Raw genomic sequence first — 26,556 nt, forward strand, 5'->3', positions numbered from 1 at the left:
TTCTAATAGACATACTATTATTTTCTGCCCCATTCTGTAGACAGTCCACCATTTTATTTGCTTTCTTGACCATTGCACATAGAGTAGAGGTTTGGCTTTAGTAGCAAAGATGGTCTAGTGGTTAGCGCACCAGACTGGGACTTGGGAGACCTAACTTCACCATAGACTTCCTGAGAGACTTTCACTTCATCCACCCTCTGCGTTGGTTCCCAATCTATAAAATGGGGATAATACTTCTCTATCTCACAGGAGCATTGTGAGGATAAAATCCATTAATGATTGTTAGGACTGTGGTGATGAGGGCCTTATAAGTACCTAGAAAACTATCTTAAGTGATTTAATTTTCCTGACCCCACTACAGTGCCCTAGCGTTGTCCATTCACCTAGCTTGGTTAGATCCCTTTGAAGCTGCTCCTAGTTTTTAATGGTCTTGAGCAACCTGAATAATATTGTGTCTTCTGCAGATTTACCCACCTTACTGTTCTCCCTCTTTTCCAGATTACTGTCAGTCCTGCAACAGAACTTTATGGCACCCTCTTGTTAACCCGCTGCTGTGATGTAAATGGTCTTACTCTTTGTTTTCTGTTTCTTAGCCAGTTTCTAATCTCAGTTTCTAAGTCAGCATATTGCCTCTCATTCCATGTGTGTTTAGACCCTTAACAGTCTTTGGAAAACTTTCACACCTCATCCTGAGAAGTAACAGACACAACATAAGAAATGCTTGTTTTTGTTGTTTCAGAAGGTTTCCTTGGCTTGCATGTAGTGGAGGAGGAGAGAAACCTACATACAGTAGCCTAGGGCACTTTGTTTATTAGAACATTCCTTCAGTAATCCAGACTGACCCCAGGTGGGAGCATGGTTTCAATTCTTCCCTAGAACAATGAACCAAGCAGTATCCCAATGTGTACAGCCTTGGTTGTAAGGATGAGATTGTGACAATGGCAAGCTGACCCATCTGCTCTGATGTCTCATTTGACCCCTGACCTCTTGTCTGCTGTGAACTATATGATGGACCTGGCCACTACTCCTCCCATATTCTCTTTGCTGTTTTCTAAATACTTAGGGCAAGACGGAGTCTGCCCGCTGTATGGAAGCGCTGAGGAGGATGGAACATAAATAATAATAAATAAGAGGCCTTCCCAGCATTCATCCCAAAAGAGAGCCTGCCCCCTTCTAGCCCAGGTCAAAGTCTGAGGCCCTGTCTCCACAACTGAATAGCCTAGCACACCCAGCTAGACAGTTGGGGACGGGGCACACAGTAAGCTCTCACTGAAGTAAATTGGATAGGGTCATGGCCTTACACCACAACCCTGGGAAGGTCAGCAGCAGCAGCAGCAAGGATCAAACCCGGGACCCTACCATCCTAGCGGTCTACTACTTGAGCTAAATGATCCAGCTGTGCTAGCTATTGTTGTAGCCCCATCTGCAGCCCAGGCACCAGGAGAGGAGGACAGAGCATCTCGCTGAGTCGGTTACACTTACATCACATTACTCCTGGTTTCATCCCATTGTGCCACCCTGAACAGTCCCCTCTTGTTAGAGCTCGGTCTGCTTTGGCTAATTGTCAGTATTGTGCCCTCTGTGAGGATGCCGGGGTGAAACGGGCACGCACTGTCCCCCGGCATATCTCCTCAGAAAGCATCCTGAGCGTTCTCACTGAGAGAACCCTCTGAATACAAGACGTGCTGCAGGATCACGCTCCCACAGATTAGACTGTCCCGGAATGTTTTCACCTTCAACGGCAAGTGAAATGAATTCTTGTCGAATGCCTATTACTTGCAAAGCTGCTTTTCAAGCAACTCCTCCTTTGTTCCTGTCAAAGAGCTCCCATCTTAACCAGGAGAAGAGTTTGCCAAATAATTTAAATTCTTTTGCCTAATATAAGGGTGCGGCCGAAAACCTTTTTTTCAGATTTGTAATCAGCGGCCTTTAACATTTTTATTGCTTCTACAAATGGAGGCTGGAATGAAATGTTAGGTATGTCAGCCATGAATTATGGAACGAGAAGTCTGCCTTGAGGCATATGAATAGATACCGGCGAAGATGGAAATAGGTGCAATAGGAGTTATTGCTGGAGACCCATGCTCATTGCAACACTGCATAGTTCTTTGGCTAGTGTTTAATGCTATGGAGAGCACTGACTGAATGCTGCTATTGAGATAACAGAGAATTCATAGACCCAGACCTTACAGATGCGATCCATTTTTTTAAACAATGTAAAGAACTCCTTGAAATGAAACTTTTTCTTTATTTTAGATCAAGCTCAAACAAATAGCTATGAATCACAGCAAGGCTAAGGAGACAGGGATATAATATCGAACATGTGTGTGACATTCAGGGCCGGCTCCAGGCACCAGCCGAGCTAGCTCGTGCTTGGGGTGGCAGATTGTACGAGGCGGCATTTGGCCCAATGCGGCCCAATTCTAGGGCGGCACGGACGCTTTTTTTTTTTTTTGTTCCACTCCGGCTGCCCAGTGCGGAGGAGGGGAGCCCGCGTCCTTCCCTCCCAGCCGACCGCGGCGCGGAGCCCTCCCGGCAGGTGGCTCGGGCCGCTGACAGCGCCCCACTGAAGCCCTGGCCGCCCCCTTCTCTCTCTCCCCCCGCTCTCTCTCCCACTCGCCGGGGTACCAGCGCAGGGAGTCCCCCTGCACCCTGGCTCCGGCTGCAAGTTTGTTGTTTTTTTTTTTTGCTTGGGGTGGCCAAAAAGCCAGAGCCGGCCCTGGTGACATTATATAAAATAATTGAGAAGAGCAAGGTACTAGTGTCTCAGCAGTCTTATTCTGGTTCTGATACTGGCTCCCTCTGGAGCCATGGGCAAGACACTTCACCTCTGTGTATCAGGGACACCGCTTCCAGAGTGCCCCTTCATGGCATGGGGGTGACACCACCCCATGCTCAAATGTTTCCCTCTTGGCTAAGGGATTCCACAGTCCTCTTTCCAAGGCTTGTGTGTGCTTCTCCTTGGTCCCTTTAAATTGCCCTCCATTGGTTCCACCTGAGCTGGTCACAAAGTCTTTCAAGAAACAGAACTCAAGACCAGAACCTTCATAATAATAGTCCCTCCTTCAAGGCATTTGTGCTGGGGTACACAGTCTTCGTCCTCAGTGTGGAGGCCAAGTAGGGTGACCAGATAGAAAGAGTGAAAAATCTGGATGGGGTGGGGGGTAATAGGCGCCTATATAAGAAAAAGCCCCAAATATCGGGACTGTCCCTATAAAACTGGGACATCTAGTCACCCTAAGGCCAAGTCATCTCACCTCAGTCCTTTCTCCACTGGGCTGCCTCCCCTAGTGCCTCCTGCAGAAGCCTTCCTTCTCCTCTGGCTCAAGCCTCTCCTACATCCAAAATTTTAACCAACTGGTCACATGAACTTTATTTATTTTTGCCCACCTCACGAGGTAAGTTAATTGTGTCACAGGTAGGACTGAGACCATCTCCCCTTAAAGGGCCAGACACTCTGTGACACCCTGCCTCAGCTTCTCCTTCTGTAAAATGGGTAGAACACTTCTCAAAAGTATCAGTTGCCCATCTTCCAATGAAATTAATAGGATTTAGGGGTTCAAACACCTTTTAGGATCTGGGCCAATTAGTCTGACCTACCTCACTGGGATGTTTTGAGTAAGAGCTTTATGAAAGCTGCAATATTCTTTCTCCCCCCCGCCCCCAATGAATTTGAAAGGCAAATATAAACCTAATTGTAAAAGTTACACTCAGCCATTCTGGAAAGACAAAACATATCACCTGACCCATTTGTCCACTCAAAGTTAACTGACATAGCTTGAAATTCAAATGCCCTATACTCACAATGAACTGCTGTACACAATGAACACCCCAAAAATTACTCTCTGAAATTATTCAGTCAATAATTCTGAATAGTGAATAAATTCAAGAAAATTATGATTGCCTGTTTGTGGCTAATTTGGAGACAAAAAAAAGGGGGATGAAATTTGTCAGAATAAATTGTTCATCAATTCTTCACTAAGTTCTGGTTGTGAGCAGGGCCGGCTCCAGGCACCAGCCCAGCAAGCAGGTGCTTGGGGCGGCCAAGGGGAAGGGGCGGAACATCAGGCTCTTCGGCGACAATTCGGTGGCGGGTCCCTCTCGGAGGGAAGCACCTGCCGCCGAATTCCTGCTGAAGAAGAAAGCGGCACGGTGGAGCAATTTCCCCCCCTCCCTCCGCCGCCGCTTGGGGAGGCAAAAACCCTGGAGCCGGTCCTGGTTGTAAGGGTTGAAAGTCAGCAGGCCCAAGCAAGCACTCCTTACTGAAGCAAAACTCCCATTAAGGCATTGCTCTTACAAGGTGGAATTCAACAGTAGAAGTTTTATGAATCACATAAGTTCCACTAAAGTCATATGGACGTAAGTGGTACATAGGGATCCTACAGGCTTGAATTTTCCTCTTAGGCCCAATCCTGATCCCATTGAAGCCAATAGGAATTTTGCCACTAAATGTCCATGCAATTAGGTTATAAAAATGCAGCATATTGCGATACTTGGCTACACCCAGAGCGCTGAATATGAACCACTTATTCTAGCACCACTGTAAGCGATAATTTGTAGACCAGGAATGAAATTCTGGCCTTGTTGAAGTCAATGGAAGTTTTGCCACAGATTTCAGTGGGGGCCAGGATTCCACCATCTTATATTCCATGACCGGTGGTATTACGCTGTGACATCTTAGACACACTGCAAGCTGCACACAAGAAGCTGCTTAATTTGATCGCTCTGAGTTTCTATTAATAAAACAACTTTATTTCAGCTGTGCAGATCATTCTTTCCCCCCCTCAAGCTGGTCCAGAAATAGCAAAACTATAAAATGCAGGAGCCAGGCTCTTCTGGGCCTGTGGTGTTAAACACATCACTGCAGAGTTAAAAAACAAGGCCCATATCAACATCAGGCAGAGATTAGCATGGTTCTCTGGAGTGAGCTGAATGAAATGTACAATGACTAAGTCTGAAAGTGCTATTACATATTGTAGCTGATAGGGTGGTGTGTACCCAATTTAACCCTTTAATCAATGTTCACTTCATCGTTAGGGGCCCTATATAAATATTTTATGCTTGCATATTCTAGTTTATGGCACTTTAAGAAATAAGGGACGATGACAAAAAATTCCCCCCTCCCCCCAACACACATGTTATTATAAAGAGGAATGCAAAACTGATGGAAGCAGTATCTTGATAGAACGCACAGGTGGGGGAACACTGCAACCATTTTTCAAATGACTTTGCTTTGACTGTGTTGCAATCCATTTGCATTTGCTTTTGGCTGATAGTCCAGAGACCAAGTTCACTGGCAGGAATATTCACAGACGTAATGAATTTTAACCTGATATTGGAAAATAATGAAAGAAAATGAGTTCTGAATTCATTAGCATTAGTATTTGTGTCAGAAATTATTCTAACACGTATGTACATCCAAACAGAGAACATGGGTGAAATCCTGACTCTATCAAGGTTAATGGCAAAACTGCCATTGACTTCAGTAAGGCACGATTTCACTTCATGGGCCAGATCTTCAGCTGGTATAAATTGTTAGAGCACCATTGAAGATTTGTCCCCATGTATGCAATTTTTTTTTTTTTTTGACACTTGTAAACAGCTACTTATAACCAAGCGGCAAATGACAAGTTATTCACAGAAAGATTTTGGGTGAATAATTTCAAACGACAAATAGCGCTAAAAGAATCTTGATCTGCCCATCAACAATTCACCAACAGAAAAAGAGGCAACATTTGTCACATATGTTATTCATTAGGATGTGGTTACCCAGTTTTAATTTGAAGCATTAGAAAGCTGAGACTTGGGAGGTATTTCCTACAGTTTCAAAAATAGCTTGCTTGAAGAAGTAGTTTCTTTTATTGATATAAAAAGGACTTTTGCACATAAAACAATAAGATTTGAAATATTGGTGTGGACAGAGCTGGGCCTATTGTATGTAGCACAGAAAAAATGGGTTGAACTGTGCACACACTTTATCCAGTGTGTGTTGGTAGGTATGTGGTAAGAAGGGTTAGCGCCACAGTGACAATTGGTTTTATTTATTTGGTTATAGAGGCAAGGATGTGCATACCACTCAACCTACATGAAGGCCCTAGTCCAGCAACAAGCTTAAGCTGAAATTTGAGCATGTGAGAAGCCCCGCTGAAATCAATACAATTCAACAGAAGTGCCTAAAGTTAAGCATGTGCTGTGTGTTACTGGACTGGGATCATAGGACTCAGCCCTGCAGCTGCTCTATGTACAGAGCTCCCCCTGGCCTCACTGGGATTTCAGGGGATGGAATGATTGCAGGGTTGGACCTTTAGTTTTAGCTTTTGGATTGAGTAGATCGAGTGCGAACTGGTCAGCGTGATTATGCTCCATATACAGCAGCTCAAAAAAGTTGATATGAACCACTCTCCTACACTTTGAGGAGTAGGCTGATAGCTAGAAACCCTAACACCTTGTGGTCTCTGCCAGAAGTTTTCATTTTGGTTTCCTTTTTCTTGGACTTGGATCCATCAGATTTCTGTGACCTTGAGTAACAAGGAGTCTTGATAGATGCTTCAGAACAATTTGACCCTTCAGGGGGAGCGTCTCTGCTCTTTCATTGGCCAGATTTTGGAATTTTTATTTTCTCTCAGGACACATAGTTCTTTGGGTTCGTCTAGTCTCTTATCAGTTTGTAGAATAGAGCCAGTGAATTCAGCCAAATATCTCCAAGGCGTGGCTTAGAACTGCAAGCTAGCTCTCAGGAAAGCAAGGACTAGGTAATAGCTGCTCATTTAGTAGAATCTGCCATATGACCTGGCTTGTAAGAAATTAAGTTTTTAAATGAATTTCAACAGATAATATAGCAATGTTAATACTGGGGTTTAAAAAAAAATTAATCCTATTTTGGGCATGCAGAAAAAGAATGCTTTGATACGAAGTATGATTCCAAATTGAATCAGGAGGAAGTATGTGGTGAAAGCACTGAGTGGGGAGGTAGGAAAACTTGGGTGGGGGGGGAGAAAAATCACACAAAATACCAAGACAGGCATATTAATAACGCAATAACACATGAGCGGGTGAGTGTCGGGCTGCCAACATTATGCCCCAATGGTTGCTTTCTAATAGCATTTTTATGCAGCACTTTTTATTCATATTGAGATGCATAGCCATGCCTACAAGCTATAGATGAGGGGCCCAATCCTGAGGCGCTCACTCAGTTTTTACTCCAGTCTTACTTAAGAAACACTTCTCTAGAGTCAAATCCTGAGCCCCTTACTCAGAGCACCATTCTCCCCTGTGTGGAAAGAGGAATTGTCATGAGTTTCCACAGTGTTTCCTTCAGGGGTGGGGTTTGTCCTGCCCCCATTGGATGAAGCTCGGGGTTCCAGCCTCATGGCCACAGAGCATTAGAGAGTTGCACAGGTTGGGGAGGATCCATAAGAAGTAAGCACTATCTACGTAGACACCTCTTGCCTCTGTTCTGCTGCCCAGCCCTACAAGCGCCTGCCTGCCCCTGGCCTACAAAAGTCCTGCTTCCAGCGGTCCCTGCTGCAGCTGTCCCCAGAACCCCACTTTGAGAGAAGGGAGTTCTGACAGAGTGGAAGGAAAAGCAGCGAGCAGAGTTATGATAGCATCAAGCTATATGGGTTCTTCCTGTACCTTCCTCTGATGCATGTAGGACTGGCCAGTGTCGGTCAGAATATTGGACTAGAAGACCACTTTTCTGATCAAGTATGATTATTTCACCCAGGCCTTAGATTTCTGAGGCAGAAGAGGGCAGCCTTTAGCTAGAGCACAGCCATACAGCACAACACTTCAGGCTTTATAGTACATTTATAGCAGTGACCCAACTGGAATCTGGCTAGAACCCTGGGCCTCACACCCTTACCCTTACAAAAAGCCACTAAGGATACTTAACCACTATAAGCAACCAGTTTTACACCTTATCCAAAACAATGTGCACCAGTGGGTCAGATCCTCACTCAGTGGGTCTTGCCAATTTACACCAGCTGAGGATCTGGTCCATGGCTGTCAGTAAGAAGAACACACATCTAATCAAGAGAACGATCGGGTATATATATATATAGACGTTACATCTTTTTGCAGAAAGGCGTTGATGTCATGGGGAAGAAAAGCCCTGTAAAAACTTAGATTAGTACTGGGATCTTTACTATGGCAGAGTGACGCTACAACACTTTGCCCAAGGTTGGGTAACATGGAAGAATGGCACATGCATCTTAATTTCATGCTCCATTCAAGCTCTGCAAATAATTATACCATGTCAGAGTTCAAAGATTGTGGTATTTACAACTCTGGCGCGTTATCGTTTACTGCCCGGATAAGCAGAGTCATTCGTCTCAGACTTTGAACTACCTTTATGTGAAATGAGATTGCAGGAATATCATTATTTTAATAAACGATGGTGACTATTTACTTTCAAATGACAAATGGAATTTTCTTTGGGCGCACGGCTGAGACTGCAAACAAACATGACTCAATGAGAACTTATTTCATCTTGTATCTCAGGTAATGCATTATGGTCAGGAAACATTGTATTGATGCCTGAACAGTGGAGTTGTGAAATTTATAACCAGTGGCCTTCACCCAAAGGACTTGCTCTACAAACAGACTCCATTTTGCAAGTGCAATTTCCTGTGGTCTTAGCAGTTTGAACTCTAACTATCTAATTACCAGCTAATTAGGGAGGAGCCTAAGGGATTTAGGAGTACAAGTCCCACTGAAAGTCACTGAGAATCAACACCTAACTCCCCTATGGGCTGTTTAAAATCTCTCCCTGTATGTTTAACGGCTAGCACTTTCAACCAGCATTAATTTCAGGTACAATTAATTGCAATCACCCACACACGCTGTCTGCGGAGCAAGAGGGGAGCCAACCACAGCTCCTCTCAAGGAAGGCTGGGGCTTCCCTCCTCCCTGGATTGCCACTCCCTGTGTTCAGGCAGGTGAGGTTTGTCCTGGGGGCAGGACTCAATCCCCACTCACCAGAGTAGAGTTGTCTGTGGATGAACATGCTGCTTAGCAACATGAACAAGGGAATTACAGACACTGGAGTAAGGTCACGAATAGGAGGGTCCCATTCCACACAGTTACTCCCTCTGTGCCATGAAGCACAGATATAACCGCCGTCAACTTCAATCATTACCACCCTCCCCAATGCATTCCCCAGCACCTGGCAGACAAATTAGGACCGTTTCATGCACTTGCATGCTGGGGTGGAAGAAGCTCCCTGTGTCCTCTTCATTCATTAGCAGAGCTGTACAGGCCCAGCCATTGCCTGAGACCCAAATTACACTTAAAAGTTTCCCAGCGTAGCTATGCTATGGTCAAACACATGTGACTGCTCCCTTAACACCCCCGGGCTATTTGTTTTGCTCCTGGCATGACTGTTGGTATTGCTCCCTGAACCATGCCGAGATGCTCACTGAGATTTAGATCTCTGAGGAGGACTTGGCTCTTTGATTAGTTTTAAATCAGTTCTCTAATTCTAGCCCGTATTCCTATGCCCCTTTCAGAGTTTGCTTCTTGGGACTGAATTCTGTCCCCTTTGTTCTTCGTTCCCCTTATGAAAAGGCAACGCATATTACCACCTGCGCGTCCGTTGATTTTATTTATCACATTATAAAGCAGATCCAAATTCAGTTACATTTTGCTTAATGCAATTTTCCCATCTGTCATGCTGACTCATCTGGGTTTAATCATTAGGGCACAGAGTATAAATTTACAGTTATAGCTGTATAATGACAGGCTGAAAGAGAGCAGGGCCAGGGCAAGCCCTGGGGAGATACCCTTTGAATTAAGGCCGGGTAAATTAAGGCTAGGAACTAATCTGAACCTCCGCCCAAGCACAGAAGTGAATTTGAATCAGGACATGATTGGTTTAGGTAAGTGCTCCTCCCAACCCTCCAAGAGTCCCTGGATCTTTCTGATATCCCATGAAACCCATCGTGGAGTCCCAATAAAGACCAAATCCTGGTCCTGTTGAAGTAAAAATAACTTTTCCTATTGATTGCAAGGAGTACAGGATTTGACCCATAATGAAACACCCTCTGATAGTTCAGTTGGCATCTTCAAAACTTGTGTGCTCCTGGCAGCAGACTGTTATACATTCTGGAACACCTGGGGAAAACATAACGTGTGAGGCTTGCCAGGAACAGCCAGACCTGCTGAGATCACATGCTGGACTGATTGGATGTAAATGTCAGCCAAAGAAGTGGCATTTAGTGGGAGCAGTGAAAGAAGGGGCAGAGAGGAACGAGAAGCACTGTTATTGCTGGGAGTGGTAGGAGGCAGAAGTTACTGGGTCCAGCCAGCACGTCCCTTGGCTCGTGCCACCTCCTGCAGCCCCCATTGGCCTGGAACCGCGATCTGCGGTCAGTGGGAGCCGTGATCAGCCGAACCTGTGGACACGGCAGGTAAACAAACCGGCCCAGCCCGCCAGGGGCTTTCCCTGAACAAGCGGCGGCCCTACTTTGAGAACCACTGCTCTAGAGGACCAGCTGGCATTACCTGTGTATACACTGCATTTTCATGGTGGTGCAATTTAATGGGAGTCAAATGGCAAAGAGACGTAGCCTCCGTTTTCAAAAGCGACTCGTGATTTTGGGTGACACACCTCAAAGGGGCCTGGTTTTCAGAAAGTCCTCGGCCTCCATTGTCAGAAAATCAAACCCCTTTAAGGGCTCAGTCTGGCACCAAAAACTGACGCATCCAAAAAACACTAGTCACTTTTGATAATTTAAGCCAATAAGTCACCGCTCTGCAACTGTGGAACTTAATATCTCCCCCTTAATATTCCCCTTTCTTTTCCCTGGCTGATCACAAATTCTTTGTCCGGTTCTAGTTCCGACACTTATCTGATCCCTCCAGCTTATACTTTGAGAAGAGGTCTGTCACTTGGAACTCTATCAAAGACTTGCTCCCTACACTGGATCATAGACACAATATGATCTGCCACAACAGCAGTATCAACCGTTTCTAACCTTATAATCAAGAGGATTAGTTTCTCGGGTCCTCCTGCCGATGCTAGCGTTTTTATTTGATCAGATTCCTGGGCTGTAACAATCATTCCTCTGAGTTTGGAAGCTAGCGGTTTTTCCCTCTCATTTCTCAAGTTATGGAATTTACACAGAAAACATTGGCCCAGAGCCTCAGAGGATGCAAGTCAGCATCGCTCAGTTGACTTCAGTAAAGCAGTCCCAATTTACATCAGCTGAGGAGCTGGCTCCAGTACAGTTGTTTTTCACACGATACCATGCTCACACATCAGGTCTGGGACTCAGGACACTGGAGTTCTATTCCTGGATTTGCCATGGGTCTGCTGTGTGACTTTGAGCAAGACACGGTGCCTCCATGTTCCCACCTGTCAAATCAGGATAACGCTACTGATCATCCGTTGGGAAGTGCTTGGAGATCCATGGATGAAAACTGCTGTATAAGATCTAGGTATCAATTTCTGTAGGTTATACATTCTGTTTTCCCAGTCGTCTGGTAGCCTTTGGGTGTCCAATCTTGTCAAGGAAACTATGCATTTCCACAAGTAAATTAATCTATGTAATTGACTCAGATTCATAGACTTTAAGGTCAGAAGGGACCATCATGATCACAGTCTGACCTCCTGCACATTGCAGGCTACAGAACCTTACCCATCCACTCCTGTAAAAGGTCCATAAAGTCTGGCTGAGTTACTGAAGTCCTCAAATCTTGATTTAAAGACTTAAAGTTACAGAGAATCCACCATTTACTCTAATTCAAACCCGCAAGTGACCCACGCCTCAGGCTGCAGAGGAAGGCAATGCCCCCTCTGCAGGGTAGCTGCTGATCTAACCTGGGGCAAAATTACTTCCTGACCCCATATAGCGATCAGTTAGACCCTGAGCAAGTGGGTGAAACCCACCAGCCAGACACCTGTAAAGAAATCTGTGTAGTAACTCAGAAACCTTCCTATCTAGTGTCCCATCTCCAGCTGTTGCAGATATTTGCTGATAACGGACATGGATGGGCCGTATGCCATTGTAGGCAACCTCATCATACCATCCCCTCCATACATTTATCAAGCTCAGTCTTGAAACAACTTAGGTTTTTTGCTTCCTTGGAAGGCTGTTCCAGAACTTCACTCCTCTGCTGGTCAGAAACCATTGTGTAATTTCAAGCCCAAATGTGTTGATGGCCAGTTTATATCCATTTGTTCTTGTCCACATTGGTGCTTAACTTAAAATCACTCCTCTCCTTCGCTGGTATCTATCCCTCTGATGTATTAATAGAGAGCAATCATATCTCCCCTCAGCCTTTGTTTTGTTAGGCTAACCAAGCCAAGTTCCTCAAGTCTCCTCTCATAAGGCAGATAATGATTGGATACAATATATGGTACTTCACTAACTTGGGACTTATCGGGTGTGGTGAATGCAAGTGAATTTAGAGCTTTTCATATGGCCTTTTAACCAGTTATATTCTAATTCTCCCCAGTCCCCACAGAACTGTGAAAAATCCATTACATTTGTCAGCAGTAAGTCCCAGGAAGGATCCCCCTGGTCACAGTGAAAGCCGATTGCATAGAATTGGTTGAAATCCACACATATTTGTGTCATCAGCAAATCTCCTGTAAGTCGTTTAGTTGCTCAGTCACTGTAAAATATGGGGATTAGAACAGAAAGTAGAAGATTAGATGAGAAACTGCAAATGTCAAGACTATAGTCTTGTGCATAACCCCAATGATGCCCTGACCTCCCCTAACCCCGCAATGGGACTAGCAGAGACAGGACCCTCCAATTGTAATGTGTTGAAGTTGAAATCCAGTTTGCATGTCATTTGTGGCCGTTGACTAACTTTAGAAGGGGCTAAAGTCCCTCTCCCAGAAGAAGCCAGGTAAGCCGGATATGTAAAAAATATATACCCAGCTTTTAAGACAACACAAAGAATTCTTTATGTATCCAGCACCTCTAAAATATAGCGTCTGATTCCTTGTGGAGTCATTTACAGCTGCACTGATGTGTGCTATTGGCATTTGGATAGTGTTGTACATTCATTTTTGCCCTGGTGTAACTGACGCCGCAAGAGGCAATTGGGAGGAGAATCAGGCCCAGAGCGCTTTCACTTAACAGCAAGGAACGAGAGGGCCTGGATCTTCCCAGCAGTCTGATCCATGGGCTCCCTTTCATCCCCTGCTTCCTTGCCTCAGGGACAGGCAGTCACATGGGGAATAGAACTTCTGCTGCTACTCCTGCTTAAAGACACAATGCACTGCTGGCCCAAGTCTCACGCTCCTTCGTTCAGCAGACGCCAGTGAGGCAGACAGCCCTTGTGATCTGAGTGAGAACACTCGTGAAAAGAGGAGAGGGGATGGGTTTGATCTCTGGTCTAAGATAAGAGCTGTCCATCATGAGAAGCCTTTATGCATCCCTACAGTCATGCTTTGTATGTTGATCACTTGACAGGGTCTAAGAGCTGCGAGGCCTATGTGTATGCGACAAACCAATTGCAGACCAGGTTTCTATAAAAAATTGAGAGCAGCATGGCAAAGGAACCAGCCTCTCTCCTCGGTATCCACAGGCATGAGCTCAAATCTGTTCTAAGCACACACCTTATCTCATTGCCAAGTGAAAACAACAGGCAATGGATCAGCAGTAAAGCGGCAGCTCTAACAGAGGAAATCTACCACCATCTAGTGGACAAATCAAAGATATTACAAAGCTAACAGGATGCCTCTGGGATAGGGGCATTGTTGTTGGAACTAATGAGTTTCCTTAAGTGATGGCTCTTATCTAATTTGGCTTTATTAGTTCTCTCTAGGGCTATCGATTAATCACAGTTAACGCATGCGATTAACTCAAAAAAATTAACTGCATTAAAAAAATTAAACGTGATTAGTCGCACTGTTAAACAATAAAATACCAACTGAAATTTATTAAATATTTGTGGATGTTTTTCTACCTTTTCAAACATATTGATTTCTACTAAAACACAGAATACAAAGTGTACACTGCTCAATTTATATTATTTTTATTACAAATATTTGCACTGTAAAAGTGATAAAAGAAATAGTATTTTTCAACTCACCTCATACAAGTACTGTAGTGCAATCTCTTTATCGTGAAAGTGTAATTTACAAATGTAGATTTTTTTGTTACATAACTGCACTCAAAAAAACCAAAATAATGTAAAACTTTAGAGCCTACAAGTCCACTCAGTCCTACTTCTTGTTCAGCCTATCCCTAAGACAAACAAGTTTGTTTACATTTACGGGAGATACCACTGCCTGCACTTTTGTAGCCAGTGTTGTAAAGTATTTACGTGCCAGATATGCTAAACATTCGTATACCCCTTCATGCTTCAGCCACCATTCCAGAGGACATGCTTCCATGTTGATGGTGCGTGTTAATTAAATTTGTGAACTCCTTGGGGGAGAAATGTATTTCTCCTGTTCTGTTTTACCCACTTTCTGCCATATATTTCATGTCATAGCAGTCTCAGATGATGACCCAGCACATCTTTGTTTTAAGAACACTTTCACAGCAGATTTGACAAAACGCAAAGAAGGTACCAATGTGAGATTTCTAAAAATAGCTACAGCATTCGACCCAAGGTTTAAGAATCTTAAGTGCCTTCCAAAATCTGAGAGGGACAAGGTGTGGAGCATGCTTTCAGAAGTCTTAAAAGAGCAACACTCCGATGTGGAAACTACAGAACCCGAACCACCAAAAAAGTAAATCAACCTTCTGCTGGTGGCATCTGACTCAGATGATGAACATGAACATGGGTCAGTTCACACTGCTTTGGATCGTTATCAAACAGAACCTGTCATCAGTATGGATGCATGTCCTCTGGAATGGTGGTTGAAGCATGAAGGGACATACGAATCTTTAGTGCATCTGGCATGTAAATATCTTGCGATGCCGGTTTCAACAGTGCCATGCAAATGCCTGTTCTCACTTTCAGGTGACATTGTAAACAAGAAGTGGGAAGCATTATCTCCTGCAAATTGTGACCAAACTTGTTTGGCTGAAGTAGGACAGAGTGGACTGGTAGACTCTAAAGTTTTACATTGTTTTATTTTGGAATGCGGTTATTTTTTATACATAATTCTACATTTGTAAGTTTAATTTTCATGATAAAGAGACTGCACTACAGTACTTGTATTAGGTGAATTGAAATATACTATTTCTTTTGTTTTTTACAGTGCAAATATTTGTAATAAAAATAAATATAAAGTGAGCACTGTACACTTTGTATTCTGTGTTGTAATTGAAATAATATATTTGAAAATGTAAAAAACATCCAAAAATATTTAAATAAATGGCATTCTATTATTGTTTAACAGCGTGATTAATCGCGCAATTAATTGCGATTAATTTTTTTTAATCTCTTGACAGCCCTAGTTATCTTGGATGGAGTTTCCTTATCTAGTGGTTGAACTGATAGTGGAGCAGTTGTCTAGTGGGGGAGAGCATGGGAAAGGCAAACCTGAGCTCTTCAGGTTGTCATAAAGGCCAACTACATCCCATGCACGGGAAATAAATCGTTTTTAGAAAGATAGGTAGATCTCTCACGTACCCTCTAGTAACCAGCCTGTCCTCTGCATCAAGGTCAGTTGTGGGCATGGAATCCATTGCAGAATGCAAAGTGCCTTTTCATTCCCCTGCAAAATGGAAATGATCTAACAGAACAGACTCTGATTGGTAATGCTGGTGTTTTTCAAATTAACTGGCAGGTTTGGAAAGGTACAGATTATTTTACAAAGCCTTCAAGGAGATATTAAAGGGGGTGGGTAGAAGCTGAACAGGAACCCATTGGAAAGGCTTCTGTTAGCCCTAAAAACTGATTATATTGGGAGGGGCTGCTGATCAGGCAGGGGCGGCTCCAGGCACCAGTGCAGTAAGTGCGTGCCTGCGGTGGCAAGCCGTGGGGGGCAGCGTGCCAGTCGCTGTGAGGGCGGCAGTCAGGCGGCCTTCGGCGCCATGCCTGCGGGAGGTCCACCGGCGGCCAGTCCCGCGGTTTCGGCGGCAAGTACGCCGAAGCCACGGGACTGGAAGACCACCCACAGAAACGCCGCCGAATCCGCGTGACCGCGGACCGCCCGCAGGCATGCTGCCGAAGCCTGCCTTACTGCTGTGCTTGGAGCGACAAAAAACAGAGCCGCCCCTGTGATCAGGTCATTTACCAGATTACTGCCTTTGCAGTCTCCTGGACACTGCTTTCTTCCGTTGGGTTAATGTGCTGTGGCTCCCACGATAGCCCTGCGTTCTCAAACTTTAAAAAACAAAAACAACAAAAAAAACCCTCTTAATTTTAAATGTAAGCAGGACACGGTGGGATCATGGGACTTTGCCTGACAATTTCTTGGCTTTTGCTCTGCTATTCCTAGTGAGAGAGACACTGCACAGGACCAGGCAGAGACTGTGGGGTTAAAGGGTGGGCCTAGCAAGTGTTTAAGCTTGTTTGTAACTTTAAGCACCTAAGTGCCTGCTTTGAAGTCAGTGCTAAGTTAAGTCCATTGCTAGGGTCCATTCTTCATGCTTCTCTGGGTGCTCACAAGTTTTTCTGTCACTCTCAGCTCTTGCCTGGTTTTTCCTGTCTCAGGATAAAACCAAGCCATGCTTTGCCCTTGGAATGGGCACTCATCCTACTTCAGAGTTTCCGGGGTATGTCCTCATTCAGGGCTGATGGGTAGGCACCTCTGGAACGTCAGTGCTTTTGGATAAAGGGGTAACATATTATGGCCAATTTTTCCAAGCTTTGGCGGGGGCACCTAAACACGTGGCTTGATTCTCAGGGGTGCAGCCCACCCACAATGGCCAGAGCAGTCAGTGGAGCTTCCCTGAGTTTCACCCGCTGATGATCCGGCATTATGTTTATGCCACCATCTCTTATTATCTTGTGATAATGTCCTGGGGAGGGGCACCATGAGCACATCATCTCCCTTTCCATTAATAAAAGCCCTTCTCAGGGCTATATGATGAGAGCAATCTGATGACTATGTAGTCAGCCACACCTCCCAGTGTTAGCCATTTTAGGGCTAACAAAGCCCCTCCCAGGGAGTCCTGCTCAGGCCCATTGAAGAGCTGTGGCTCTTCGTGCCAGCAGAGAGAAATGCACAGCGTCAGCCAAGCAGTTGGAGAGTGGAGAGGAGCGGACTTACCCCTGTGGCGCCTCCTGCTGGTCATCCATGGGAATTAGCTCTTCCAGCATCCTGGAGCACCCTCTGCAGGCCGGTGGTCCACCTGTCCTCTGGCCCCCATGTCCCTCCGTGGACCATGGTGCCCTTGTACCTGGGGTGCTGCCCCCTGGCAGTAACCCCTCAGTCTTAGGGTCTCCTCTCCTCAGGGAACCCCCACCCACTATCCCCACCTCACCTCAGTATAAGGCTACTGCCAGTCATCATCTAGCCCCATGCCCTGGGGCAGACTGCAGTATCAGCCTACTCATCACTGGCAAGGTTGGGTTTGGACCTGCTGCCTTGGCCTACCCCTGGGCTGCCCTCTGCAACCCCCAGTACCCCTTGGCCTCTGCTAGGCCACAGCCGGGGGCTTTCCAGGCTGGAACTCCCCAGCCCTGCTCCACTCAGGTACTCTGTCTCTAGCTCCCTGCAGCTAGGCCCTTCTCCCTCTGAAGGCAGAGAGACTGCTTAGCCTCTGGCTCACAGCCTTTTTATATAGGGCCAGCTGAGGCCTGATTGGAGTGTGGCCCAGCTGCAGTTGCTTCCCAATCAGCCCAGCTTAGCAGCTGTCAGCCACAACCTTCCCCCAGGGCTGTTTTAAGCCCTTCAGGGCAGGAGCGGGGTAACCACCCCGCTACCGAGAGGAACAAGTCAAAGGTTAAAATACACCGCAGACCCTTATGGCTCACTGTTGGAGTGCGTGGCTGTCCCTCCCTGTCAGCCTTGGAGGGAGGCCACAACTCCTCGCTGTCTCGTTCCTAAGAAGGCAGTCTGGAAAAGTGGGAAATTAGCTGTCTCTGGTGCCCAGGCCCTCTGACCGGGCTGGGCCCCAGTCAGGCTCTGGGGCTCAAGCCCTCAGGCCAGGGGTAGCCCCAAACAGTCTATGGCTCTGGCCTACAGGCAGGACAGAGCAGTCAATAGTCTGGGAGCCAAGCTCTCAGTCAGGATGGGGCACCAAACAGTCTGTGGGGGCTCAGGCCTCAGGCAAGGCAGAGCACTAAACAGTCTATGGGGGCCCAGACCCTTCGGTGGGGCGGGGCACCACGCAGTCTAAGGCTCCAGCCTGCAGGCAGGGCAGAGCAGTACAGGGTCTAGCGTCCTATCTTTGGAGGACGCTAGATTAACACAGGCCTCCTGGCCTAAGGTGGTGGTCACGCCCCCCGTGCTACACTCACCATGAATTCTATCCTGGGCTAACTTGAGGGCTGACCTTTCCTTTCAAGGGGTCATCTGATAGTCAACCAATTCTGGCTGGGGACTTTAAATAGGCCTTACCTCTTACTACGTGAATCGTGTTTGGACAGATTTTGGAAGAAGTTCTATTTTAACTACTGACGGTTGATAACGTTTTATGTTTCAAAACACTGCCAGTGTCTTCCATTTGTCATCTGGTGACGCTCAACGTTTCTTGGGGCCTTGAGCCTTGGTTTGGACAATGCCATGGTCAATTCTTGAGTCTGTGGCATCTTCTTAAATTGGGTGGGTATCATTACATGGCTCATATTCAATATAAAGTGTCCATGCACCTGCTTTCATATGGAAGATCCCATGAGAGGACTGTTAAGGATAACATAGTACTTCTGCGATGTCCATGTAATGTATGTGCTCTGAGCAAACCGTATCTACTAACTGACTTATCTGCGAAGTAGATAAAATAAGTGCAACCCACCCAGTTTGATAACTGTATAGGGAGCATAAGTTCTCATTAATAGCTCCTCACTTTTCCAATGTGGATTTTCCTCTTTCTTAAAGCATAAGTGCCATCTGTTGGAGATGTGGTGCATTATTCTGGATAGTTTTAAGGGCCAGATTTCATTTGCAATTTTTTTCCTGGAAATTGTACACACATACTCCTTCACCCAGGGCCACCCAGAGGATTCAGGGGGCCTGGGGCAAAGCAATTTCAGGGGCCCCTTCCATAAAAAAAAGTTGCAATACTATAGAATACTATATTCTCATAGGGGCCCCTGCGGGGCCCAGGGCCTGGGCAAATTGCCCCACTTGCCCCCCCCCCTCTGGGCGGCCCTGCCTTCACCCTGAACATTTTGATTGATCTTTTGAGACTTTGGCCCTAAGTTTGCTTTAATGGTTGAGGAAATGCTTAAGTGATTACCCGTGGACACAGGTAGGCAAACTCGAGAAGTCTGGGCTGGAGCTCTGCTGTTGTCCACAAAATTTGGCAGCCCTACACCTGCATTTATGTCCATTCTCTGCAGCTAGGCTTGTGGCTAGATGTGGTTGAATGATCTGCGGTGAGTAAAATACCCAATGAATTAGTCCTTTGTCCATGAGCAGTTTGTGATTTGTTTTAAATGGTTTGTTTATTTGCCATTATCTGACAAATAGTTTGTGCAAAAAGAAGTTCAGCAACCAGAAGTTCCCTGTTACAAATCTCAGTGCCACCAAGTGCCACCTCACAGTGTAGTGGGACATTGCAGCCTCAGTTTCCCCTTCTCTTTTGTGACTCCACTCAGCCACAAATGCCTTCCAGACTGCTTCAATGACTTAGTCCAATGCCTTCCAGGGTACCAGTGTCCACAGGCCTCACGCTCAGGCCTATCAGTACTTCTTCCTCCCTGTCACTACTTCTCCCCCACTCCCAATCAGGACTCACCACATTCCTTCTTCCCCTTGACTCAAGGGGTCCTCTATAGCCTCTCATTAGGGTCTGTGCATAGTCCTCTTTGTTCCCCCCTTAGCTCCAGAAGTCCACAATAGTCCCGCGCAATCCCCTGGCCCTCTCAGTTGGCCGCTAGACCTGGGCTAACTCAGACTCCTTCCCCACACCCTTACCAAGAAAGACCTGACAGCTGCAGATGCTTTCCCTTAGTTCTTCCAGCAGGAGAGTCTCTGCTGTCCCCTGGCTCATTTCCTCAGGCAGCCCAGTAGAAAGGGCTTTGGGTCTCAGGAAAGAGTTGTCAGTCCACACTCCTTCACTCATCCCCTTACTGCTGGGCTTTCTTCCTCTGCAGTCCGACACCCTGTTCAGCCGTGGTGGGGTGGGGCTGGCCAGCCACATACCCCTGGGCCAAGGCCTTAAAAGGGGCAGGCTGCCCTGTTACATTCCCATCTGCCATGGTCAATCCACTGCTTTATGACTGCTTTGCAATGCTGGGACAGCACAAAACAGGTCACGTCCTGCTAGGGATCAGTTTCAGAAAGTCTAATGGGAACTCAGTACTGTACGGCTCCTTGACCGGCACTGGTTGCTGTAGCAATTAATATGTACATGTTTCAGAATGCAGGCTGAGCTTCTTTCCTGACACTGAATTAGCTCTGTCCATCAGTAGGGCACCTTCCTCTTGTGGTGTCTCACTCTCCGTCACTGCTGCACTGTCTCTGCTATCTGTACCCTGACTCCGTTGTCTCCCCACTTCCGGGGGAACCGGCAGTCCTTCGCCCGGCCTTTCGCCACAGTGGAAAACTGCAACCCCTAGTCCAGCCCCTCGCTCAGGGGCAAACTGCAGTCCTTTGGCTGGCCACTTCCTTCAGCAGCCAATGGGGCAAAGGGGAGGGGGGGCCCAGGAACCCTATAGCTGGCAGCCGCTCACTGCCTCTCCTTCCCCTCTGCCACTACCTGCTTTCTCTGGGCCACTTCCCCATAGCCCCAGCACTACTCGGCCCCTGTATCAAGGCTGCAGTCTGTGAGCCAGCCAGGCTGGAGCTCTGCTTGCTCCCCTGACCCTGCCCAGCACTGCTCTGTCCCAGGTACTTCTTCCTCAAGCTCCAGGGAGAGACTGAGCTCCTCTCTGTCCTGCAGCCCTTCTTATAGGGTCCAGCCTGGCCCTGATTGGTGGCTTCTAAGCCTCTGATTGGCTGGGTTCTGTGCCACTACTTCAAGGGCTGCTATTAACCCTTTGCCAGAAAGTGAGTGGCAGCTGCCCCGTCACACGCTCTGTTTTCCCTTGAGTTGTTAAAATAAAAAATGGTTTTCCATGACAAAAGTTCTGGTGGAAGCTGGAATAGAAACTGGAAAGAGAACTTCTGTCCTCAGTTGGGTCAGATCATCAGCTGATATAAATGGGGGTAGCTCCACTGAAGTCAGGGATCTGCTGTATAGCAGTGGGGATCTGGTCCAATCTAACTGAAAAGAGACTTCATCTCAGGGCAAGTCTTCACTACGGGGGGAGGGGGGGTCGATTTAAGATACGCAAATTCAGCTACACGAATAGCATAGCTGAATTCGACCTATCGGAGCCGACTTACCCCGCTGTGAAGACGGCGGCAAAATCGACCTCCGCAGCTCCCCGTCGACGGCGCTTACTCCCACCTCCGCTGGTGGAGTAAGAGCATCGATTCGGGGATCGATTGTTGCGTCCCAACGAGACGCGATAATTCGATCCCCGAGAGATCGATTTCTACCCGCCGATTCAGGCGGGTAGTGTAGACCTAGCCTCAGTGTTTGCAAGTATGGATTTTCCATTTAAACATGCCCCTGTGTTAACCTGATCACCTGCAAGGAGGTGCTCATGAAGCCTTTATTGAGGGTGCAATATACACTGGTCACATTGCTGTAGTAATAGATAAGAAGCCGTGAGATTGATTCAAGCTCTTAGTTCTTGTGACTCAGGAAAAGCAGAGGTCTTCATGCATCACCATGAATGGAGGATCATTCTTCCTTTTAATTGCTGTTTTCACTTTGTGCCTACAAAGGTGAAACAATTACCAAAGGTTATGATGTTTACAGAAATGAGTAATCCAAAGGAATTCATTAAGTGTTCTGTTTCTCTCACGTAACCTGGACTGCAGTGTTGTAGGGCTGAAAGGAACTTGCTGGTACAGTTTGCTGGGTAAAGTGTAAAAAGGATTTCCATGTATCAAATATACATTGCTTAGTTCTGTAAAAGGCCCATGAAACATTGCATGAAGGGGAGAAATAGTCAAAGGGATCAGTGGAAGCTAGACATGCAACTCCTCCTGAAATTTACTGGGATTTGGGTGCCTAACTCCCATTGGCAGCTTTGAGAATCCCAGCCTGAAACGTCAGCTGCCAATTTTGAGAATTGATTTATTAACAATGGAGAGTGTGGCACGTTTACCTCTCATTTCAAACCCTGTCACCCTCATAGAGAAAGTTAGGTTCTATTCCCGGCTGTTCTGCTCTGCAACCTTGGGCAAGTCACTTACCCTCTCTATCCCCATTGGTAAAAATTATACACCTCCTTCTCCTCCTCTTTGGTTACAAAGGCTTTGAAACCTCTGGATGAAAGATTGAACAAACACTAGTAAAGATCAGTAAAGGTGCTAAACATGGAATCATTGCTTTTAAATCCGGATTAAGTCTAGCTTCTAAACCAGGATCAAAGCAGGCTAGAAATTCTTTCTGCTGTTGGTTTTTTCCAATGTTAGCTTATCAGTCAAACTAAACAAATGATCAAAATAATTATAAGGCAGACATTGAGCTGAGCCATGATGTTTGGATTAGGATACAAACTTCCCCAAAGTATGGGTGCGTTAGGAGCAGGGGTTAAGTTTGGGCCGATCTCAAGTAAAATAGTGACTGGAACAAAGAATAACGGTTGTTTTTCTCCAACATGCAATCACATAGACTGAGGTGGAAAGAATGATTATTACGTTCTAAGTAACTCAACCAGTCAATTGATTGGATGACTCTTGACTCAAAATGCTTCCTGGCAAACTCTGCATTCTGTCAGCAAAATGATCAAAAGAAAAAAAAAATATTAGAATTGTTTTTTTTGTGTTTATACAAGGAACAATATGACCCAAGCACATTGTTTATGTTATGTCCCTTTCAGAACATAAATGTTAAGTCTTAAAAATAATACAGTCCTGTGAAGAAATATATTTTGTGAAGACAGGAAAGATCTTGATTCAAGTCAGGATTGTGACAGAACAACGATGGTTATTCCTCAGCTGATGTAAATTGGTAGAACCCTATTGAATTATATGGAGCTACAGTGATTTACACCAGCTTGAGGATCTGGCCCCATACATCAGTTTCCTCTTTAGCATTACCCTCGCTATGTCTTCATGGCAGACTTCACTTAAGTTACGTACACTTCAGTTACTGGTCTTGAGTTATCCTAGCTTGAGTGAGAATGGCCACACTGAAATAATACTTGAGTTGCTGCATCCAGGGTGGCACTATATTCATTGACATGAGGTACGAAGACTTCTAGGGCACATCCCATGCTTCTTAGCACTTGCAGTAAGCTGAGCCACTCTATGAATTCTCTCCCAACGAATTGTGGAAGAACGTTGTGTATGGACAAGATTTGAGTTATGTGCAGCACACAAGTTATAACTCTAGTTAGCTTCTGCAGTGCTCTGTTGTGACTGTCCTTCCCCGACTCCCAGGTGCCCTGGGCGAATGTATTGCGGTTCACCAGTGCGGTTCACCAGCACTGAAGGAGAGGCAGGATTAAGCTCCCACTCCAAATCACACTCCCCTTGCTCAACCCAAGTCCTCGAGTTTAGCTGCCAGGGGCCTTCAGTGTTGGTGGGGGATGGGACAGGGCTTATTCCTTAGTGATACATACTAAACCACATAATGAGTACTCAATGTTCATACATTTTTAAATCTCAAACTATAATGACTAAGCCTAAAAGCGGATTTTAAAAAATCACACTAATTGCCTAAACACCATTCCAAGGCAAGCAATTCATTTACTGTGCTCTCTAATTCTCCCAATCTGTGTAAAGACCTGACAAATAGCAGCACGCAGTTTCAGTCTTCAGTAGTCCTGTCCTTGTCCCACAGAGCATTTACCAATTAAATCACGCACTATAAACTGCCTGCATACAAAGTCCATGTCGGATTTGACACCTACCTAAGGAGGTTTTTTTTTGTTTGCATTTCCACAGCTAGATCAACGTGCAGGAATCGTGGTCACATGTGTGTCCAACTTCAGCATTAATCTGAAAATGAGGCAAAAGATTCCATTATTATTCTGTAGCCTATTTAAAAAGCAATAAAGGACTGTTGGAAGGAGAGGCTAGGTCCACACTACCCGCTTGATTCGGCGGGTAGAGATCGATCTTCTGGGATCGATTTATCGCATCTCATCTGTACGCGATAAATCGATCCCAGAAGCGCTCCCCTGTTGACTGCGGAACTCCTGCTCGCCGAGAGGAGGAAGCGCTGTTGACGGGGGAGCTTGCCTGCGCCACATGGACCCGCGGTAAGTAAACTTAGTTCGATTTAGGAAACGTTGACTTCAGCCACGCTATTCTCATAGCTGAAGTTGCGTTTCCTAGATCAATCCCCCGCCCCAGTGTGGACCAAGCCAGACTCTTGGTTGTGATGGAATTTGATAGTAGACTCTGGATGAAATTCACTCCTCTGTAGAGCCCAGCGCCAGGCCTATGTGTCACTTAACTCCCATTTAAGCTCTATTTTGAGGGAAGTAAGCGGTGCCTATGTGAGGTACTGGCCCTCTTGATTGGGCAATATCATGCTCTATGAACAAAATGGATGATCTGCCTGACTAGTGACCTTCTATTCTAGTACTGGAAGAAGGTAGGCCTTGTGGTTAAGGAACTGGCTTGGCGCTCAGGAAATCCAGGGTCTACTTCTTGTGTGCCCTTGGGTAAGCTAGTTTCATCTTTCTGTTTTGCAGTTCCCCATCTGTAAATTGGAAATAATAATACCTCCCCCCCCCCCCGCTAGCTTTTGTCTAGTTAGATTATAGGATGCAGCCTTTAATAACCCAGAGCCTCAGCGTCCTGGTGTGACAGCAATAGATGTGCGAAAGGAGCAAATACTGATCAGCTCCACTTGTGGTTTTTGACAGACTGTTTTGGAAAGAGAAACATAGAACCTGTCTCTGTCCCTCACTGTGAGGCTCTACTAGCAGAAAATGAACCACAGTGTTAGTTTGCATCCCATGCTCACTGGGGAAGCATAAATGCATCCGAGGCAATTATCCACCTACAGAGCATGTAACAAAGAGGACGGATGGTTATAGCTATTAGAAGAAATGCTTATATTTATTCAAAGTGATTTTAATACTGTGTATTCTTAACAGGAAATCCTACACAAAACAGACTGACTGACAATGAGGAGAATCGTTTATTCTGAGCACGCTTCTATTGTTATAGAGCATCAGAAAAGTGCAACAGAGCTACACAAACACAGAAGAGAGGAGATCCAAGCACCCAAGTGTTTACAATCTAACTCAGCTAATGACGCTTCGCAGAACACTGGTTCAAACACAAGGGGACATGGAGACCTCACCAGTGATTGGATTAGGTGGTAAGGCATCCCCTTACACAACAACTGCACAGGCTGTCTGGGTCACAGTACAGTGAGGAGAACAGCTTTGCTACCTCCCTTCCTAAGCAGGTGAGCAGGGAGACCCTTGAATCTGCCCAACCGGAGCAGCTCAGCAGACGCAGAAGGGAAATAATTTACTATTGGCATTGATCACTCACAGATTACTTCCCTTTCCACCCCGGCCCCTTTCCACCTGAGCCAAAGGAGGGAACCAGGAAATGAATCGTGACTCTCCATCACAATTCACTGCCTGGTGTGCTCACAGGACAGCACAGCTATTGGGTGCCCTGTGCTCAGGGCAGATAAGTAGTCGTTACTTACGAGGCCATAGTTTGGCCAAAAAAGTAATAAGGGAAAAAGCTGTCAGGAAAACCAAAGTACTCTCTGAGAATGCAGGGAGATTTAGAAACACTACTATATAACAGAAACAGACCCAACCACACACTAGACCCTAAAATAAAGCCCATTCTCTTGCTCATAACAATTGTCTATTTTAAAGCTCCTAAAAATTGCCCTTTTAGCTAGCTACAGCGTTTGGGTCTATATGATTTTACAAGTCAGACGTACCAGGGAAAGGCATCCTATTAAAAAAACACACACACCCCAACCAATGGAGAGTAATTTAGGCCTGTGTTTCATGTGTATGGGGAAGAAGTGGCAATCCAGTGCTAAATTTCAGCTCCTACGTGAAAGGACTGTGGAAGTCCTCCTGTCGGCCTGGATACTCATCAATACCCAGACAATTTTAAATGGTTGCCAAGAAGACAAAAAAAAAAAAAAAAAAAAAAAAAGCCATAAAACAAAAAGAGGCAGAAAAAGTAATTTTTTAGCAGTATGAATTAGGGAATAGAAGGGAAATTGGTTGGCAACTTCCTACTAAATCAAAGACATGCGAAAGTGATCACAGGAAGGAGAACTCCAGGAGAGGGCCATGAGGATACACACATGGAAAAATGATCAACCAAAAGGACTTTATAAACCGCTCAACTGACTGGGCTGTCGTAGTTTATCCTCCAAGACCTCACAATGAACTCAAACAGGAACAATGGGCTAAACTGAAGGAATATATAATGTTTGCCTATTGTGCGGTCACTTAAAGCTGTGATGAAGGTGGACAGATTATCACCAGCTAGAATTCTGTCAGTTGGCAATCAATCAATCAATCAATCGAGTT

General features: G+C 45.7%; 1 protein-coding gene and 1 long non-coding RNA gene across 2 annotated transcripts in view; both read right to left on the reverse strand.

Moving 5' to 3' along the window:
• Nucleotides 1–9,577: 9,577 nt before the first annotated feature.
• On the reverse strand, nt 9,578–17,400 carry LOC128838180 (uncharacterized). The gene is made up of 3 exons (XR_008445114.1): nt 17,129–17,400; nt 15,544–15,628; nt 9,578–12,618 (listed from the first exon to the last, which is right to left on the reverse strand). It is a non-coding gene; the product is annotated as an uncharacterized LOC128838180 (long non-coding RNA).
• A 4,186-nt stretch (nt 17,401–21,586) lies between these two features.
• GC (GC vitamin D binding protein) overlaps nt 21,587–26,556 on the reverse strand; it is a 43,952-nt gene continuing 38,982 nt past the window's right edge. The window contains exons 12-13 of the mRNA XM_054030904.1: nt 23,938–24,025; nt 21,587–21,791 (exon numbers count right to left, since the gene is read on the reverse strand). Of these exons, the coding sequence (XP_053886879.1) occupies nt 23,972–24,025 (54 nt within the window). The 3' untranslated portion in view covers nt 21,587–21,791; nt 23,938–23,971. The remainder of the gene's footprint in view (nt 21,792–23,937; nt 24,026–26,556) is intronic.

The sequence above is a fragment of the Malaclemys terrapin genome, chromosome 5 (assembly GCF_027887155.1).
Source record: "Malaclemys terrapin pileata isolate rMalTer1 chromosome 5, rMalTer1.hap1, whole genome shotgun sequence".
Classification (NCBI taxonomy): Eukaryota; Metazoa; Chordata; order Testudines; family Emydidae; genus Malaclemys; species Malaclemys terrapin.